The sequence below is a fragment of the Camelus dromedarius genome, chromosome 9 (genome assembly GCF_036321535.1).
Source record: "Camelus dromedarius isolate mCamDro1 chromosome 9, mCamDro1.pat, whole genome shotgun sequence".
NCBI classification, from domain to species: Eukaryota; Metazoa; Chordata; class Mammalia; order Artiodactyla; family Camelidae; genus Camelus; species Camelus dromedarius.
Genome location: NC_087444.1, coordinates 74,279,393 through 74,298,201, shown reverse-complemented (window position 1 = coordinate 74,298,201; position 18,809 = coordinate 74,279,393). Strand labels below are relative to the sequence as shown.

The 18,809-nt window shown below is 51.4% G+C and overlaps 2 protein-coding genes across 6 annotated transcripts; one reads left to right on the top strand and one right to left on the bottom strand.

The window, feature by feature from the left end:
* Window positions 1-490: 490 nt before the first annotated feature.
* On the bottom strand, window positions 491-6,678 carry PRRG2 (proline rich and Gla domain 2). 3 transcript variants are annotated; one of them, XM_031459104.2, is made up of 8 exons: window positions 6,617-6,678; window positions 5,822-5,900; window positions 5,071-5,205; window positions 4,704-4,879; window positions 4,487-4,526; window positions 2,420-2,555; window positions 1,428-1,574; window positions 491-1,134 (listed from the first exon to the last, which is right to left on the bottom strand). In XM_031459104.2, the coding sequence occupies exons 3-8, from the start codon at window positions 5,153-5,155 to the stop codon at window positions 1,116-1,118; spliced, it is 603 nt and encodes a 200-aa protein (XP_031314964.1). In that variant the 5' UTR covers window positions 5,156-5,205; window positions 5,822-5,900; window positions 6,617-6,678; the 3' UTR covers window positions 491-1,115. The 3 variants fall into 3 exon arrangements, with proteins under 3 accessions (XP_031314964.1, XP_010991485.1, XP_031314967.1); XM_010993183.3 differs by having other exon boundaries at window positions 5,071-5,165; XM_031459107.2 differs by having other exon boundaries at window positions 4,704-4,876; window positions 5,071-5,165.
* NOSIP (nitric oxide synthase interacting protein) lies at window positions 6,653-18,470 on the top strand. 3 transcript variants are annotated; one of them, XM_031459103.2, is made up of 9 exons: window positions 6,653-6,794; window positions 14,264-14,334; window positions 14,936-15,041; window positions 15,446-15,527; window positions 16,517-16,676; window positions 16,765-16,883; window positions 17,038-17,225; window positions 17,372-17,480; window positions 17,662-18,470. In XM_031459103.2, exons 2-9 carry the CDS (start codon window positions 14,265-14,267, stop codon window positions 17,731-17,733), a joined length of 906 nt encoding a protein of 301 aa, XP_031314963.1. In that variant the 5' UTR covers window positions 6,653-6,794; window position 14,264; the 3' UTR covers window positions 17,734-18,470. The 3 variants fall into 3 exon arrangements, with proteins under 3 accessions (XP_031314963.1, XP_010991483.1, XP_010991484.1); XM_010993181.3 differs by having other exon boundaries at window positions 16,762-16,883; XM_010993182.3 differs by lacking the exon at window positions 6,653-6,794 and adding an exon at window positions 12,372-12,424 and having other exon boundaries at window positions 16,762-16,883.
* The last annotated feature ends 339 nt before the right edge of the window (window positions 18,471-18,809 follow it).

The window sequence follows — 18,809 nt, the reverse complement described above, 5'->3', positions numbered from 1 at the left end:
CTGCCGCCGAAGGCCCGGGAAGGCCCCGGGCGGGGGAGGGAGGGGACAGGGGCGGAGGGGCGGGCAAGGGAGGGGGTGCAGCCGCCGAGCCAAGGAGGGGGGAAGGGGGGTTCCCCCTGGAGGGAAAGAGGGGGGAGGAGGGACCCCGCTGTCTCCGCCTTTGCCCTGGCGCTTGCAAGAGAGAAGGGGGGGCGCGCGCTCAGGAGGGGGCGTCCCGGGCGGCCCCCGGGTGGGTGCGGGCGCTGGGTGCTCGCTCTCTCGCCGCCGCCGCCGCCGCCTCCTCCTCCTCTGCGCTCACGGTGCAGCCATCTTTGCACAAGGCGGCTGGGGGAGGGGGGAGGGGAAGGGGGGCGGGCGGCGGGGTGTCTGGCTGCGCTCCGCTTCCTCCCACAATCCCGTGCAAATGCAAAAAAAAAAAAAAAGAGGCAGACACTGAGCGCTAGCAGAGCCTGGGGGTGTAGGGCGCAGCATTTGTACAGAAAGCCAGGTCTGCCGTGCGCAGACGCGCCCGAGAGCGCGGTTCAGTTTATTTGATTGGGGTTTTTTTTTTGCATCATCTCACTTTTTGGGGTCTTTTTCCAACGGGTTTTTATTTAGGGAAAGAGCTCAACCCAAGTCCCCCAGGTGCAGTGCGAGCCTGCGCCCAACCGAACACGCTTGCAAATGTACCCCACCCTTTCCCTGGATTGCAAAGTGCCCCTGTGCACTCCCGGGGAGCGCACGAAGACGCGCGTGTGCACAGGCAGGGTCATGCGTGTGAGTGGCCCGTGACACTGAGAGCGATGGCTGTCACACCTGCTCACACTTAAGTCTGCACAACCAGCCTGCGCACCAGGGTCCGAGTTTCCAAGCACGCCTACCCCGGGGCGGGGCTGGCTGGTAGCCCCACCGTCAGATGGGGGGGCCTGCGAGGGACGCGGGAACACGTTACCCGGGAACTTGCGTGTACGCGTACGCGGCGGAAACACGTGTGCTAGAGTAGGCCTCTAGCCGGACGACCCCTACTCCCATCACCCCTTAAGCTCGGCTCTGGACTTTTAAGACGCCTGGGGGTTTCCGGAATCCGGTGCGAATCTGGGGCACAGTTCGGAGAACCCCGGCTCCGAAGCAGCTCTTCAGCAGGTCCTCCTGAGGCTGGAAGGGGAGGGGCACAGTGGGGAGTGAAAGACCCGGCTGTTTTTCCCCCCTCAACCAAGACCACTCCGACCCGCCCTGGGCATCCCAGCCAATCCCGGACCCTCTGGGTAGAAGACCCACCCTCCTATAATGCTCCACACACACAGGACACTGAGCCACGCCCCCGCTCTCCAAGCCTCGCCCCGGATAATAAACTTAAAATTCCAAGTCCCGCCCCTAAGCCCACGCCCCTCCTCCGGCCGTGCCCTCCTCTTTGCGCCCCGCCCCCCGGCCGAAGCCCAGCCCCATACCTGGTGTAGGGGGGCGGAGGTGCGTCGTGCACCCCAGAGGCCGCCAGGGCCTGCTCGTAGGTGGGGAGACCTGGGGGTAGGGGTGGAGGTAGGGGCGTCGGCAGGCCCGGCGAGCTCAGGGGACTCAGGGGGCTGATTAGCTCGGCCCTAGGGACAGAAGATGCACTGTTAAAAAGGGAAACCTACAGGATAGTGAGACTTAGGAGGAGGAAGGATTTAGGGAGGCGGAGACTCTGAGAGTGGTAGACACAGGTGGAAGGGAGATGGCCCCGGAAAAAGAGGGTCACCTTCAACCTGACTCCACACAGGAACAGGCAGATGCACAGGGACAGGCAGCCACAGAAATCAACTTCTGAGACAGATTCCTGCACAGACACATGTGCTCCAGATACAGGCAGAGCAATGTTGAAAGAGAGTCCCGCAGAGAGGCAGGCAGACACACAAGAAACAGACACAACACGGAGATACACTTAGTTACAAATTTCCCAGATCCACTCTGATCATCAGCTCTTCCTCAAAAGACCTCCGTTACTTCCAAGACTGATGTTCCAGCCCTCTCTTAGACCCTGCCACTCATGTAGACTCACCTAGACAACTCAGGCACACACAAACACGGCTCCACCTTGTCACCACGGAAACTGACATACCACAGACACCCACAGACACCCACAGACCACAGGTTGTAGCTTCACCAGATACAATATCCAGAATGATAATCACACATAAACTTGGTCCTGTAAAGACAGCAGGTAGCCAATATTGATTGAGTTTCTACCCCGTGCCAGGTACTGAGGATATAGCCTGACAGATGCCACAGATGCCGTAAGTAGACTATCTCATGGATTCCTTCTCCACTGATCCTATCTCCTCTGATCTTTGAGCCACACCCATCTGCCCCCATCCTTGGCCCATCTCCTTAGGTCCATTTTTCCTCCCACCTCTACTCATCCTGCTCTCTAGCACCCAGCCCTTCTTCCCCAAAGCCCTCTTACTCTTGAGGACAGGGCTGCTGGCCCCGGCCCCGCCGGTAATGCAGATACCAAAAGGCTCCCAGACCAGCCAGGACAATCAGTAGGATGCCTGATGTCAGCCCCACAGCCAGGCCTGCTACGTCCACTCGTCCACGCCCTGTAGGGGGGAGGGGGGCGCAAATTCAGGGGCTGCCACCCATCCCAACATCCAGATACCTTCTGCCCCCCAGCCCCTGGCCACCTTCAGGGAAAAGAACTGCCTAAGATGGAAGGCAGAGCTGGGGTTACTTCCTAGCTGTGTGACCTCAGGCAACTCACCTCACTCACTTCTATGAGCCTCCATTTCCTGTTCTGTAAAATGGGAAAAATATCCCCTTCCTGACAGGTTGCAAAAATGCAATGAATTAAATGCAGAAAGGGCTTGGGATAACATCATCAGGGACTAGAAAATACGGCAGCTGAATCACTGTGAGGACAAAGGCCCCTCCTAAGATTGCTGTTGACACATTTAGGGTAGGGAGCTCAGGTAGCCAACTCTCCAGGCCCCCACACTGAGCACTGCTTTCCTTTTCTTTTCTTTTTTTAATGGAGGTATTGGGGATCAAACCAAGTACCTCGTGCATGCCCAGCATGCACTTTACCAACTGAGCTATACCCCAACCCCCTTAGCATTGCTAAATTTAGTGAATAATAATGAGGATACCCTATTTAATGTGAATGTGAACTTTAGATACATAATTAATAAGTTTTTAGTATAAGTAATGTCCCATGGAATAGATGAAATCTACTTCTACTAAAGAATTATTCCTTTGCATTTGAAATTCAAATTTAACTGGAGGGGTAGGGGGAAGTCTTGTATTTCAACTGGCAACACTGACCCCACTGGAATGCAGTCCCTTTTACTAACCAGACCACTGAGAGGCAAGGCCTCCACTCTGAAAAAGGAGCAGAATCTAGAGGAAGGCTTGGTCATTTACCAGAAGGCTAGGAAAAAATTCATTGATCAAGGGAGGAATTTATGGATGTCCCCTCAATAACAGATTGCTGGTGTCTAGAACTCATGTGGACCCTTGGCTAAGGTGCAGCACCCTTAGCAATCCAAGACTTCATGACTGAGGAAGTTGGTGGGGGGCAGGGGTGTCCAGGGAGGACCCTGGCTTCATGAGGCCTTGCTAGGGGAAACTTCCTTTAGCACAGGGTGGGGGGGTGCTTTCCTCAAACAGCAAACCCCAGGCTTTTAGCCCTTTTAGCAAAAAGCTGCACTAAGAAGCCGAACCCTCCCAATCCGGACATGTTTCAGGTGGATTCAAGGAGCCACCAAGCCTTGATAGGCCTGTAGCAAAGCAGTTACCTCCCCTAGCAACCAATGTGAGGACTCCAGCCCAGACTTAGGGCCTGTTGCTAAGGTGCATCCACCCCTAGCAACCAGGCCACAAGGGGGTGGGATGTCTGGTGCCTGAAGGGGGCTCCTCCTGTGGGCAAGAGGCCTTGGGTCCTGAGCCTGGCTAGGTGTGGTTGCTAGGGAAAAGGCCTCCTTAGCAACCAGGCCAGGGCTGGAATAGAGTTGTGGGGGAGGGGGAGCCAACCAGGTAGTGAGAGCAGGCTTCGTTGGTCCAGCCTGGCCAGGCTCTGTTGCTAAGGAGCAGCCCCCCCTTAGCAACAAGGCTGCAGCCAAGATGGGGCCTCAGAACTCAGAGGAGGGGTTGGGGGTGGGCTGATTGAGCAGGTGAGGAGAGACAGGCTTCCATGACTGGCCTGGCCCAGCCCTGTTGCTAGGGAGCAATTCCCCTAGCAACCAAGCTGTAGAAGGTACTGGGGCTCTGGACTCCAAAGGGCAGCTCAGGTGGGCCAGGGTCTCTCCTTCCAACTGTATTTCCCTCTTCCTGGGGACATGGGACCTCCTCCGAATAAGACGTCGTGGGTTCCTCTAGCCTCAAAGGAGGGGGCTTCTCTGACAACCACCTCCAGGAACTCAGGGAGCATGGAATTAGAAGGGGCAAGTTTGGAGTGGAGGATAGGATGTTGGCTTAGCCTCCGCAGGAAGAAGCTGCCTTAGCTGCACAGAACAAGAGGGCTCCCCCAACTCACCTCCTTTGCCATTGTAGATGTAGTTCTCCCAAAAGCGCTCCTTGAACGGGTAGGAATAGAGAAGGCGGGAAAGGCAGCGTGTCAACTGGGAGCTTCCACACCCCCCCCCAAACCAGCCCACCCTGATCTCCGAGGCATGAGGTCAGAGGGAGTTGTGGGACAGGAACCCCCAGTTCCTGGATAAGACAGAGGGACTCGGGGGACCCCAGGCCCTCACCGTCTGAGTATTGTCCTCAAAGTACTCCCGAGCCTCTTCCCAGGAACACTTCTCCTCCTGACACTCCCTTTCCAGGTTCCCTGGAGTGAACAGCTCCAGGTCCCAGTGATTGGCTCGTGGAATCCGGCGACGGCTGCCTAGGAAGCTCTGAGCTTCTGGAGAGTCCAGGAAGACTTCTGGACCCAAAGGACATAAGGGACAGAAAAATGGAAGGTTCCTAGGACTGGGGACATGGAGGAGCCTGAATTTAAGGGAACAGAGGACTATGGGGTCCTGGGGAAGGAGGAAACTAGAATCAGGGTTTTTCCTGGGCCAGAGGAAGGTGGATGTCAGTGCCTGGACTCCAGCTGTTCCCTTAAACACTCACCTTGGTCTTGCTCCACACTGGCTGAGGTGTCCAGGCAGGTGGTCAATCCCAGGTATAGCACCAGCACAGAGGGGTGGCCCCTCATATTCTGTACACTAGGAACCAGGTGTGGTTAGATGATCAGCGCCTCAGCTCCTGGGAAATGAGGCAAGGTCTCCCTGACCAGATTCTGTGGTCCATGAATTATAATAGCAGACACTTACAATAGCCTGTATTCTGGGCCAGACATTGTTCAAGTTCATTTATCTCTATCAACTCAGTTTTACTTTTACAGCGGTGCTGGGTTCACCTCATTAGATAGATGAGGAAACTGAGGCACAGAGAGGTAAAAGAACTTGCCCAAGTTCGTACAGTTTGCAAGATTCAGAGGCAGAATTTCAGCAAAAGCAGTGGGCCTCCAGAGACTAGAGCCAGGAGCTTAGCTTTTTCTCCTGCTGTGTCTGCAGCACCTAGCACGGGTTTAGGCACATGGTAGGTGCTCATAAACGTGTCCATTGACAGGGATTCCTTCCTTCCTGGTAATTTCCATGTATACTGGCCTCTCTCTGTGCACATTGCCACATCCACCCAGAGATCAAAGATTACAGGACAGGTAAGAGCAGAGCCCTATCTTCTTGGGTCCAGAAGGAGGAGGGGACAAAGGTCCTGGACTCCTGGGTTTGGGAACCCCAATTTCTGGGTCCCAGAAGAGTGGGGAGCCAGGTCGCCAGGGTCCCCAAGCCAGGCTTTGCCTCCAGGGACATTCACTTACCTGCCCAGATTTGTGAACACTGTCCCCTTCTCCTTAATCTGGGCCTTCTCTGCCAGCTGCGGCCAGCTGTGAAGGGGGGCTAGAGGAGAGGGGAGGGGAGAAGGAGGAGGGATGCCTTACTCCCAGTAGTCGCCAGATCCCGGTTTCTGGCCAGAGGGGCGGGGTTTGCGATTACCTGCCCTGGGCGGGACTCAGGTAAGGGACAAAGTATTTAAAGGGACCTTATGATTAAGGGCCCAAGATCCAGAATCCCATAGGGTGGCCAGGGTCTCCGACACCGTGGGCACTTAGGGAATTTGTTATGTCCCTTCTCCCCTCCTATCCCATTGCCCCCTAGAGAGCTCGCCAGGCCGAGCTAGGAAAATAAACATTTTGGTCCCCAGATATCTAGATATGTCGAAATTGGCGGGAAATTTATGCCTTGGCCCCTGGGGATAGGTGAGTTACGGCGTAGTAAATTCCTGTTTCCTGAGGTAATTTGAACGCCTTTGACTTCCGACTTCTCAACTGCTCCATTTATAAAGTAGGGACAGAGGAGTTGTCCCTTCTCTATTGTCTCTTATTTTGCAGCAGAAAAGTCGAAAAACAGGCTCCCCAATCTCTGGGGGAAGTGGTTAGCTCTTAAACACGGGCTTGGAGAGACGCAAAACCCGGGTACAAGGAAGAAATCGCCCGCCCAGGAAAACGCCTAGTATATACTAAGCGCGCCCCCTAGTCACACCAGTTTCACCGACCGGAACCTTCGAATTGCCACCTACGTTTCCGGAGGGAGGAAGAGAAGAAGGGAGTACTTACCAAGCCAGAAGAGATACCTCGGCAACTAGGGGCAGACCTACTTCCGTCTAGGGGTATATATACTTCCGATCTCTTCCACCAAGCGGAAGTGAGCGGAGCGGAGAGAGAAAACAGCGCTCCTTTCCGGTGTAGGGGCACAGTTGAAGCAGCAACCGAGGAAAGAGGTGTCTTTTGTGAGGTGAGTTCCAGGCGGTGGAAGGATAGTGTTACTGCGATCCCCTTCCCGCGGGCTAGAGTCTTGGGGTCTTGAGGGATACTGGGACAAGATTTTGAATTTCCAACTTCCTGGCAGTCATTAACAGGGCACTCTAGGCTCCCCAAGTCTGAAGCTGAACTACAGGTCCCAGAAATCCCTGGAGGGAGCCAAACCTTCATCCAGCAGTTCTCGGGAGAGCTGTAGTTTCAGTGCAGACAGATGGGCCGGTGGTACCAGGGGACGGAGGGAACTGGGATTCCTGGGAGTCTAAGGAGTGAGAGTTGAGGAAGGAGCACCCCTTTCCTGGCTTCAGTTTCCCACACTGTGAAGGGGAGGGCGGAGAAGGATTGTGTGGTCCCCTGCTGCCACCTCTTTGCACCTTTTTGACAGCCCCTTCCCCCTCGGAGTTGCTGTAGGGTTTAACGTTTTCCTCTATGGAGCTTTGGAGTCAGGCAGTCCTGGGTTCGCATCCTGATGGTGCTGCTGTTTGGTGTGAACCTGGGTCTTCAAGTGTCCTTAAAGCAATTTCAGCTTCATATTTTGCCATGAAAATGTTCAAATTTATATAAAAGCGAGAGAATAATTTAAGAATATCGCCCAAAGTTACCAGTTATTAATATTTTTGCCATATTTGAGTATCTTTTTTTAATTAAATACATGAAGCAAATCTTATCCATCGTGACATTTCACCCCTGCATACTTCACGATACATGTGTAAAAAGCAGGGATATTTCCTTACATGACCACAATACCATGATCACACTGTACAAAAGCAACCATAATATTAGACTATTATCTGTTACTTGGTCAGTAATCAAATTCTGTACCTCAAAAAAATGCCTTTTAAAAAGTTTAATTTGATTGAGTTTCATCAGATTGGGTTTCATCAGGATCCATTCAAATCATTGTTATGTCCCCTAAGTTGCTCTTTTTCTCTCTCTCTTTTTTTTTAATTTAAATAGTTGGTTTACAATGTTGTGTTAATTTCTGGAGTACAGCATAGTGATTCAGTTATACGCACATATATACCTTTTCATATTCTTTTTCATTATAGGCTCTTACAAAGTATTGAATAGATATAGCTCCCTGTGCTATTCAGTGGGACCTTGCTGTTTATCTATTTTATATATAGTGGTATCTGCAAATCCGGAACTACCAGTTCACCCTTCCACCCCCTCTTAAGTTGCTCTTAATTTAGAACAGTTTACCCTCCACCCTACCCTGGGTTTTTTTGTTGTTTTGTTTTGTTTTGTTTTGTTTTGTTTTGTTTTTAGTGCAATTGATTTATTGAAGAAGCTAGGTCAGTTATTCTGCTATCATTCCACCATCCATCTAAATTTATCATTTCACTTTCCTGTAATCACCTTTCACTTATTCCTTCACACCAGGGGTCAGCAGGCTAAACCCAAAGCCTGCTGGCCTCCATAAGCTTTATTGGAATATAATCCACATAACATGTAGTTCACCCATTTAAAGTGTACAATTCAGTGGGTTTTAGTATATCCACAGAATTGTGCAGCCATCACCGCTGTCAGTTTTAGAACATTTTCTTCACTCCGCAAAGAAATCCAGTACCCATTAGCTGTCATTCCCCAGTCTCCCTTCCCCCTTCCCCCTAAACCCCGACCTCCGCCACACCCTAGGCAACCACTAATCTACTTTTTAGCTCTATGGATTAACCTAATCTGGACATTTCACGTAAAAGGAATTGTTTTTCTGTCTGGTTTCACTTAGCATAATGTTTTCAAGGTTCATCCATTTTGTAGCATGTATTAGTACTTTTTAAAATTTTTTATTGAAGCGTAGTTGATTTACAGTGTTAGTTTCAGGTGTACAGCAAAGTGATTCAGTTATACAGAAACATACAGTTTTTTCTTTTCAGATTCTTTTCCATTATATGTTATTATAAGATTGAACGTAGTTCCTGGTGCCATATAGTAGATTCAGTACTTCTTTTTAAGGCCGAAGAATATGAGATATACGTATTTTGTTTATCCATTCATCAGTCAATGGACATTTGTGTTCTTTCCACTTTGGGGCTTGCTTGCACTTGTGTACAAGTTTGTGTGTGGGCATGTCTTCATTTCTATTGGAAGTGGAATTGCTCAAATGGTAACTCTGTGTTCAACCTTTTGAGGAATTGCCAGACTTTTCCAAAGTGGGATTTTCCATTCCCATCCTCTGTGTGAGGGTTCTAGTTTCTCCACACTTGTTATGATCTGACTTTTTTATTATAGTCCTCCAGGGGGTGTGAACTGGGATCTCACTGTGGTTTTGATTGCATTTCCCTCATGATGAATGATGTGGAAGTTTTTTTCATGGGCTTATTGGCCGTTTATATATCCTCTTTGGAGAGCTGTCTATTTTAATCCTTTTTTTTTTTAATGGAGGCACTGGGGAACCCGGGACCTCATGCATGCTAAGCACCCGCTCTGCCACTCAGCTATACCCACCCCATCCCACCCTCTATGTCCATTTTTAAACTGGGTTGTCTTTTTATTATTGGGTTGTAGGTTTCTTGAATATTCTAGATACAATTCCTTTGTCCAATGATTTGCAGCCACCACCTGTTTTTGTGCAGCCTGCAAACTAAGAATGGTTTTAACATTTTTAAATAATGGGAAAAAATCAAAAGAAGAATAATATTTTGTGGCCTGTGACACCTATATGTGATTCAGCTATCAGTGTCCATAAATAAAGTTTTATCTGAACACAGCCACACCCATTCCTTTACATACTGTCCGTGGCTGCTTGGTCGTACAAGGGCAGAGTTGAGTAGTTGTAACAGGGGCCATGTGGCCCACAAAGTTGAAAATCTTTACTACCTGGCCCATTCCAGTGGATCCTTGCTCTTCACCTCTGGCTTCCTAGAATCAGAAAATGAAATCTAAAGACTTGATTAAATTAAGATTCAGCCCTTTTTTTTGGCATAGCTACTTAAGAGCTGCTAGCTTCATGTTGCCTTTTGCCTGGCTGTCCCCCTTTTAGGGATGGTGAGATTGATCGGGGGCTTCAGGTGGTGTTTTATTTTTTCCCTTCCAGTTTTATTGAGATATAATTGACAGACAGCACTGCATACAGTTTTTTTTGGGGGGGGGGTAGGTTTTGTTTGTTTGTTTGTTTTAATGGAGGTACTGGGGATTGAACCCAGGACTTCCGTGCATGCTAAGCACGCATTCTACCACTGAGCTATACCCTCCCTCTCAGCCATTATTAATAGAACATCTCAGACACTCGCTTTTGCTCCTAGGGAGCTCCCTCTTCCCCGATTTCAATGCGTCCTATTTCTGTCTGTGATTTCCTTGAGTGTAATTGGCCCCTTGGGTTCCTTTAACACAGAGGCCTCTGCCCCCCTGAGAGGGCCTTGTGATACACACACCCTTCTATGGAGGGGGCTGGTAGCATCCTTTAGTTCTCAGAGGGCTCTCTGACCCCGCCAGGAGGTTCAGGATTCAAACCAACTGTAGAAAAAGGCAGGAGATAATCAGCTGACCACCAGCTGGATAGTAGAGGATGTTGAGGAACTATTAACATGTTAATGGTATTGTGGGCAGGTTTTTTTAAACAAAGCAGCCACTAGTCCCCAGAGGCTGGGGAGCACTTTGATATGTGGCTAGTGCCACCAAGGGGTTGTCTTTTTTAATGATTTTATTTTAATTAATTTAAATTCAAGCACCAATACTTGCTTTGGTTACTGGAAAACCTTTAAGTGTGTTTAGAAGACGTGGGGTACAGCTCAGTGGTAGAGCGTGTGCTTAGCATGCACAAGGTGCTGGGTCGAATTCCCAGTACCTCCAGTAAATAAATAAACAAATAAATAAACAAATAAATAAACAAACGTAATTACCCTCCCCCCCCAAAAACAAACTGCTTTTTAAAAACAATACCAATATTACCCCTGGAAAAAGATAAACTTAAAAAAAAAGTACATTTGGAACAAGCAGGGCATGTGAACATACCATTGTGCTTGTAAATGTCATAAAACCTAAATACAGGACAAGTTTCTCCAGTGAAAATTTCGTGTCCGAATTGAGATGTGTTGAAAGAGGCGCTGGATTTTGAAAGCTCCGTAGGGAAACAGGCCTGGGTTAGCCTGCCTTCTCGAATGGTGACCTTCCCAGAGGAGATAGCTGTCACATGGTTATGGGGGCAGCTCCAGAGCCTGGCTGCTGGGGTTCAGATCCAGCTCTGCCATTTCCCCCAGCTGGGGGATTCCATGGGCCTGTTTTGTCCTCTCTGAAATGGGGATGATGACAAATAGTAGCTGATGTGACTTTGGATGGGTCCTCTCTGAAATATGAGTGATGGCAGAGCGTAGTAGTTGGGTTTTCTGTTTAGGAATCAGCCTTACCAAGGAGGCTATAGTGCTGTGGTGTGAAAACTCAGCTTTCTGAGAAAACCTGCCAACCCCTGCCCTCCCAAAAACCGTGGCCAGCGGTTCTCCAACTTTTTGCTCTCAGGATCTTAAAAATCTTTGAGGACTTCAAAAGAGTTTGTGGAGAGTTTTCTTTGTCAAGATTTACCTTGTCACAAAAATGAAATGAAATGAAATTGAATAGAATGGAATGAAAATGAAATAAAATAAAATAAAATAAAATAAATAAAATAAAAAAGATTTGCCATGTCAGAAATGAAAACCAAAAAGAAAAAAGAAATGAAAACAGACAGTAAAATGTTTTTATTGAGATAGAATTCACATACTACAAAACTCACCCACTTAAAGCCAACAATTCAGCGGGTTCTCATATAATACGATCTCATATAATTTTGCATCCATCACCACTTTCTGACTTCAGGACATTTTCATCACTGTGGAAGGAAACCCAAGACCCCTTAGAAACCACTCCCCATCTTCCCTTCTCCCAGCCCATGGCAGCCACCAATCTGCTTTCTGTCCTTATGGATCTGCCTGTTCTGGACCTTTTATATAAATGGAATCAACAAGATTCCTTTCATTCCTGGCTTCTTTCACTCTGTGTAATAGAACAGCCATTTTTAAAACCCAAGGATGCACAAGCACAAGTCACACAGCCTCTGGAAAACTCTGCTGTCTGCTCGTGAGAGACTAACAGGAACAAAGGCAAATGCGTTTTAATGTTATGGCAATAGTTTTGTGGGCTCCCTGAAAATATCTTAGGGGCCCCCCTGGGTCCCTGGTCCTTCCTTTGAGAACCACTGTTTTTAGCAAACGACTTCACCTCCATGACTCAGTTTGCTCCTCTGTGAAGTGGAGATGGTGAGGGGGCAGACTTCAGAGGGAGGCTGAGGTCCACAGTTGATGAGATGGGAGCTCAGAGAGTTGGCATGGGGTCAGGGCTCAAGCAGCGTCCTTTGGGATCATTCCCACACCCGCCCGGAGAAGTAAAGAAATGCTACCCCTACAGCGGCTCCCCTCCCTCTCAGAGGGAAGATGTCCCGGTCCATGAAGCCAAAGAGCTTGGCCACAGGACAAGCAGCCCAGTGCCAAATACCAGCGCAGAGGGTCAAGGCAGTTGACAACTAAGAATAGAGTGGGGAATTTGTCCCTTAGGAGGTGAACCCGACCTTCATGAGCGGCAGTTGGGGGGGCTGGGGCGGAAGCCAGGGGGCCGAGGCGGAGGAGCTGGTGGCAGGTGAGTGAGGGAGGGGCAGCAGGTGCTGGACACTTGCTCCAAAGCTTGGGGGTGAGGGGAAGTCAGAGGAGGGGCCGTGGGCGGAATTGGGGTGTTTCACCAAGGTTAGCTTCTGCCAGCAGCGCAGTGGCCGCTGCTGGGGTGATGGAAACGTTCCAGAACTCGTTGGGGATGGTAGTTACAAGGGTGTATACGTTTGTCAGAAACACGGTCAAACTGCATCCTTAAGGTCTGTGCATCTGTTCTATGTAAATAAACCTGCAAAACAAAGATTGGCTTCTGGGAGGAAGACGCCAGTAGAGGGAGAGCAAGGTCCGTAGCTCAGAGAGTGTTGCATGTGAAAGGCAAGTTTCTGAAAGCATCCAGAAGGGGGAAATAAAGATGAAGTTGCTTTTTACTTTTTGGGAGCTCTTGGTTGTGTCCCCCTCCCCTGCCTTCTGCATCCTCCTTGCATCCAGAGAGCTGGAGAGAATATTTCCTGAAGGTTCCATATGCCAGGCTGTGAGCATGACCTCATTTAGTCCACACAGCAATCCAGTCACGCCAGCTAGACCCCATGGTTTTCCCCACTTCTTATCAAAAGGCTCAGAGAGGAAATCACCAGTCCAGAGTCACAGCGAGTAGGGGGCCAGCCCTGGACTCCAGCCCAGGCAGAAGGTTTTACTGTTTAATTCTGCCCATGCTGATCCAGACACCCCACTCCTTGTTTCATTGATTTATTCTTTTCTATTCCCTCATCAGTCCCCTCCCCTCCGTGGGCACCCATTCTTAGATGCATCATATTGTGCATGTATAGATTGTTTTATTTGTTACTTTTTCTGCCTAGCATTGTGTTTTTAAGACTCACCCCCGATGCTTTGGACACACCTAGTCAGTTGCATCTCACCTCTGGGTAGTTAGTCTCTATGGTGGGCAGTCACTAATCATTTTGCCTGGGCAGGATATTCAGTCGCCTTGGACTCCTCTCCGGTGTAAATAACATGACTGTGAAACACCCTTATACAGGCTCCCTAGTGGGTGTCTGTGAGAATGTCTTCAGGACATTCAGGAGCGCCTGCACTAACTTGGCTGAAGTGCCACCAGCCCGTGTTCCCCAAGCATCACCTGAGGGTTCCTCTGACCAACCCCCACTGTGGTCTTATCCTGATTTCCAGGTTTCGTCCTCCAGCCTGATGACAGATGTAAATGATATCTCACTGTAGTTTTCCCAGGAGGAGAGTTTGAGGCATGTCTCCATCCACTTGGTAGTCTGAGCTGCTTCTGTAAATCTAATCTCTTCGTGTCCTCTGCTTTTTCTTTTGGGGTTAGCTGGGTTTTTCTTGCTGATTTGCCAAGGTCCTAAATACAGTCACTTCTGCTATAACACTTGTTTTGAAAACTGGGAATTAATTCCAGTCCAATTGATAATCAGTTATGGAGCATTTAAGCATAACGGAAATTGCACCTAAGTGAACCCAGATGCACTCAGTTGAAATGAACATACAGGCACACGGAGCACACTCAGACCAGCCAAACCTCTACTGGGCGTTCCAGTTCCCCACGTGTGTTACCAGCCCCACCCATCCAATCTGGTGCTAGAACTTCCCATCAGATTCCAATTAACCCTCTTTCCACCAACTCACAGTAACTCACAACAAGCAAACTTCAGGTTTTCTTCCGGGTCAAGTGCTTTTTTTTTTTTTGGACAATGTAGGCACTTCTTAACCACTTAACATGTGTAAAACTGTCTTCCCCTGCCCCACACCCAACTTTCCCATCAGATCAGATCTGGGGGCCATAAAAGTCCAGTCCTCCCTGCATGGCCACCACAGCCCTGCCACTGTCCCTTCCTTCCCCCAGGATGACGCGACATGGCAAGAACTGCACGGCAGGGGCCGTCTACACCTACCATGAGAAAAAGAAGGACACAGGTACTGGGCTTGAGACAGGATGAGGCAAATAGATCTCAAAGTCATCGTGTCACTTGCACCTCTGTTTGTACTTTCCGTGTGTGTCTTTCCCCCGACTAATGGTCCTGACCGTGTAATTAACAGTTCACGTGACTGATGGTCATGACCGTGTAAGTAACAGCCACATGAGCCAGCAGCCCTCAGCCTGCCCTGTGGTGGTTGTTCAGTGCCTTCGTGTTTGAACTCATCTAAGCCTCCTCGTACCCACCGAGGAAGGAATCACTATTGTTGGGGCCCTATTCCAGAGGGAGAAACCTAGGCCCGGAGAGGTATAGGCACTTGAGTTTGGTTACAGAGCCAGAAGGTCCAAGGGGAGTCAGCCATGCACCTCTCCCCCGAGCTGCCTCGTTGACAGGGCCTGTCTGTCCCTTACCTTCTGGGGATGAACACCTTCGTGTAGCTTGTGCAGCCACCACCCCCAACACAGACACACAGCCCAATTTCTCGACCACCTGTTCTCTCGAATTCCTGCACCTCTGAGTCCTCTCTGTGCGTCGCTCCCCGGGTTTGGAGTGGGGTACGTCTCCCATCTCTCCATCCCTCTGCCTGTCTCTGTCCCCAGCGGCCTCAGGCTATGGGACCCAGAACATTCGACTGAGCCGGGATGCCGTCAAGGACTTTGACTGCTGCTGCCTGTCTCTGCAGCCCTGCCATGACCCTGTTGTCACGTGAGCTGGGAACATGGGAGGGTGGGTCAGGGTGGCGAGGACAGTGGAACTGTGTGGAGAGGGCTGTATGCGTGGGTCTGCACAGCCGGGGCACCCTGGGCAAGCCACCTACCCTCACGGAGCCTCAGTGTTCTCTGAGACAGGGTCATTATCCTAGTTTGCTTAAGGGTGTGGGAAAGAATACATTCACAATAGAGGGTAGGGCCGGCCGGTAACAACAGCTCACGTGTGGAGTGCTCTCCATTACCTGCCTCTTCTGGTCCCATAAAGGCTTCAGAGAGATAATGGGTAGAAGGTACTTAGTCCATTGACCAAACATGTGTTTGATACCTGGTCTGTTTTATAGAGATGGTGGTGCGAGTGGAATGTGGTTCCCGGTTTCTCATCCCCTCCTCTCTCTGCAGCCCAGATGGCTACCTATACGAGCGCGAGGCGATCCTGGAGTACATCTTGCACCAGAAGAAGGAGATCGCTCGGCAGATGAAGGTGGTGGAGATGGAGATGGAGAAGGAGAAGGGGGTGTGGGCACGAGCAGGCAGTTTTGACTCTGGGCCTCTCCTCTGTCTGAGTCCCTTCCCCCCAGGCCTTTCCCTGCTCTGTTCTCTCTGCCCACTGCACCATCCCCACCCATGTCTCCTGATTCAGTCCCTCTTACGCTCCAGATTTCAGCCCAGGTCTTGCCTCCTCTGACCTCTCGCTAGTCCAGGGCCCCGAGGGCCTGCCTCTGTCACCTCTTCTTTGGCACTTGTCACATGTGACTCCATATGGTTGTCTGCACATGCCCACTTCCCCCACTAGACAGCAGGCCCCTGGGGCAGGAAGGGGGGCTCTCACCCTCCCATGTTCCCAGCTCACATGACAACAGGGTCATGGCAGTGCATACATCATACAATAAATAAATTATAGATATACTGTATAATTAATGTAATATGGCCCACAGGTAACATTTCTTGAGCACTTACTATGTGCCTGGCCAGGTGCTAAGTGTTTTAAAAAGTCATCCTATGTGATCCAGGGAGCCTCCAGCATAGGTCGCCATTATTAGTCCATTTTACAGATGAAGAAACAGAGGCCAGGAGCGGTCACAGTGCTTATGGAGGATACAGAGCTAATCAGGGACAAAGGGCAGGGAATGAGCCCTGGTGGTCTGTCTCCAGCCATGTAGTTGACCAGTGTGCCACCAAGGAACAAAGAAGCCATCGAGTCCTGAACTCCCAAAGGGGAAATGGCCTAAGTGTCTTACAGTTGGTATAAGGCAACAGGGGCCCAGCATGGATCACTGTACAGCTGATTAAAGATTATCACCCAGGCAGTCACCAGCCTCCACCAAACAGCCTCTGCTGGGAGCTTCCCCCCGGGTAGGCCCGATTTACTGGCCTTTAAAATTAAAGAACCACCCCAGCCCCTACCTAGGGTGCCTCAAACTCATGACCCATGGGAGGATGCGTTGCTCACTTCTCCCTGGCTGCCTGCAGGCTTACGAGAAGCAGCGGGGCGCCCGGCGTGAGGAGAAGAAAGAGCTGCAGCGGGCGGCAGCGCAGGACCAGGTGAGGGGCTTCCTGGAGAAGGAAGCAGCCATCGTGAGCCGGCCCCTCAACCCCTTCACGCCCAAGGCCGCCTCGGGGAACGACTCAGGTAAGGGGGAAGCAGGCAGACTTCAGGGGGGCTGCCCCCGCGGTGTGCTGCCCTGGGTGCTGTGTCCGAACGCCTCTTCCCCCAGCAGATGATGGCCAACCTGGGCCCAGCGCAGGCCCCGCAGGCAAGGACAAGGACAAAGCGCTGCCCAGCTTCTGGATCCCGTCGCTGACCCCTGAGGCCAAGGCCACGAAGCTGGAGAAGCCGGTGAGCCCCCCACCCCAGGGAGCGCCCGTGAGCCCACTTTGCCAGAAAGAGTCAGGTTCCCAAGGGCCCCCCCTCTCCTCCCTCACAGGGACCCTGTCCTCCCTCCACCTGGCTCTAGCCCTGCTTGCTGATCCCGCCCCCTCTCGCTTCCCAGTCCCGCATCGTGACCTGCCCCATGTCCGGGAAGCCGCTGCGCATGTCGGACCTGACGCCTGTGCGCTTCACGCCGCTGGACAGCTCGGTGGACCGCGTGGGGCTCATCACGCGCAGCGAGCGCTACGTCTGCGCCGTGACCCGCGACAGCCTGAGCAACGCCACTCCTTGCGCCGTGCTGCGGCCCTCGTGAGTCACCTGGGGGGTCGGCTTGGGGACCTGTGGGACAGGGCAGGACCTGAGGTATGGCTCTTCCTCTTCGGGCCGTGGCCTCTGATCCCTGTGCCCTCTGTTCCCTGTGCCCTCTGTTCCCTGTGCCCTCGTCCTCACCTCAGTGGGGCCGTGGTCACCCTCGAGTGCGTGGAGAAGCTGATTCGCAAGGACATGGTGGACCCTGTGAATGGGGAGAAGCTCACAGACCGCGACATCATCGTACTGCAGCGGGTGAGCGACGCCCCTCCTCCTGGTTCCCTTACCTTCGGTACCGGCCCTCCCTACCCCGGACCCCGCCCTCCTCTCAGAAGACCCGCCCAGGCCACGCCCCTTCACCACAAACCCCGCCCCCCCAGCTAGGGTGTCCCGCAGCCGTGCGCCGCCTCCACCTCCGCCTCTTCTCCCTGTCTAGGGCGGGACGGGCTTCGCAGGCTCCGGAGTGAAGCTGCAGGCCGAGAAGTCCAGGCCGGTGATGCAGGCCTGAGTGTGCCCGAAACCAAATAAACGGGCTTGGATGCAACCGGCTATGTGGCACCTTCATTTATCGCCCCGGAGCCCAGGGACAGCGGGCGAGGAGGCCGGGCCACGCGAGCAGCACCCCAGCGTGACTGCAGTTTGAAAGCGTGGGCTAAGAGTATTTGATGTGGTCTCACGTCAAAAGTCAAATCTGAATCGAATGCAAATGCACAGCCTTAAATGGGTTGAGTGGCCAGAAGTCGGAGTCTGCCCCGCGACCTCTTGAGGGCGCCACCTGAACAGGCTAAATACAAATCCGCTCACATCCATTTGAAGCCCGTGAGAGGTCTGGGAATGAGTCTCCCAGAGCAAAGTGTGATAAGAAACCCAAAGGAAATGAAGTGCAGTGAGCAAGAGGGAGCAGCGGCACCTAGTCTAGAGAAGGGGATCGAGAACACCCCTTCCCCCAACACTTGACTGCTGGGGGGTGAAAAGGAAGAGGAAACCGCAAGTGCAAAGGCCCGGAGGCCGCAGAGTACTTGGTGGGGCGGGGGGGGGGTGTTGAAGAGTGGGAGGAGGTCAGAGTCCCTGGGCCTGGTGGACCTGCCTGGAGCTCAGATTTGACTCAGAAGCAGGGGCAGCCCTTAAAGCTCTGTTTTTAGCAACCATTGAATCACAAAATCAGACCCTGTACAGTGTGGAAAATTAGAGTGTACAGTCAAACAAAGATTAAAAAAATAAAGACTTTAAGTCCTGCCTCCCTGAGCAGGTCTTGTCCTTCCCGGTCTCTCTGCAGGTACACATGTGAATGTTTTCAACCAAAGTGAGATTTCCATGCACATACTGCACTGTTCAGTGAACAGTCTCTACTTTTTCATTTTGGTAAAACGTCATCTGATCTAATGCCCAGGTGAGAGTCACAGGGCCAGGACATGTCCTTGACTGCAGGGCAAACCCCTGTCTGGTGCAGGACTGTGTGGTGCATTGACTGCAGGGAAAGGTTTTAGCAGGAGCATGGGTGGCATTATCCTTACACCCCAGAGAGCCCCCCCCCAAACCCAGCATTTGCTCTCTCAGACACTTCTAGAACCTTCCCTTGGTCCC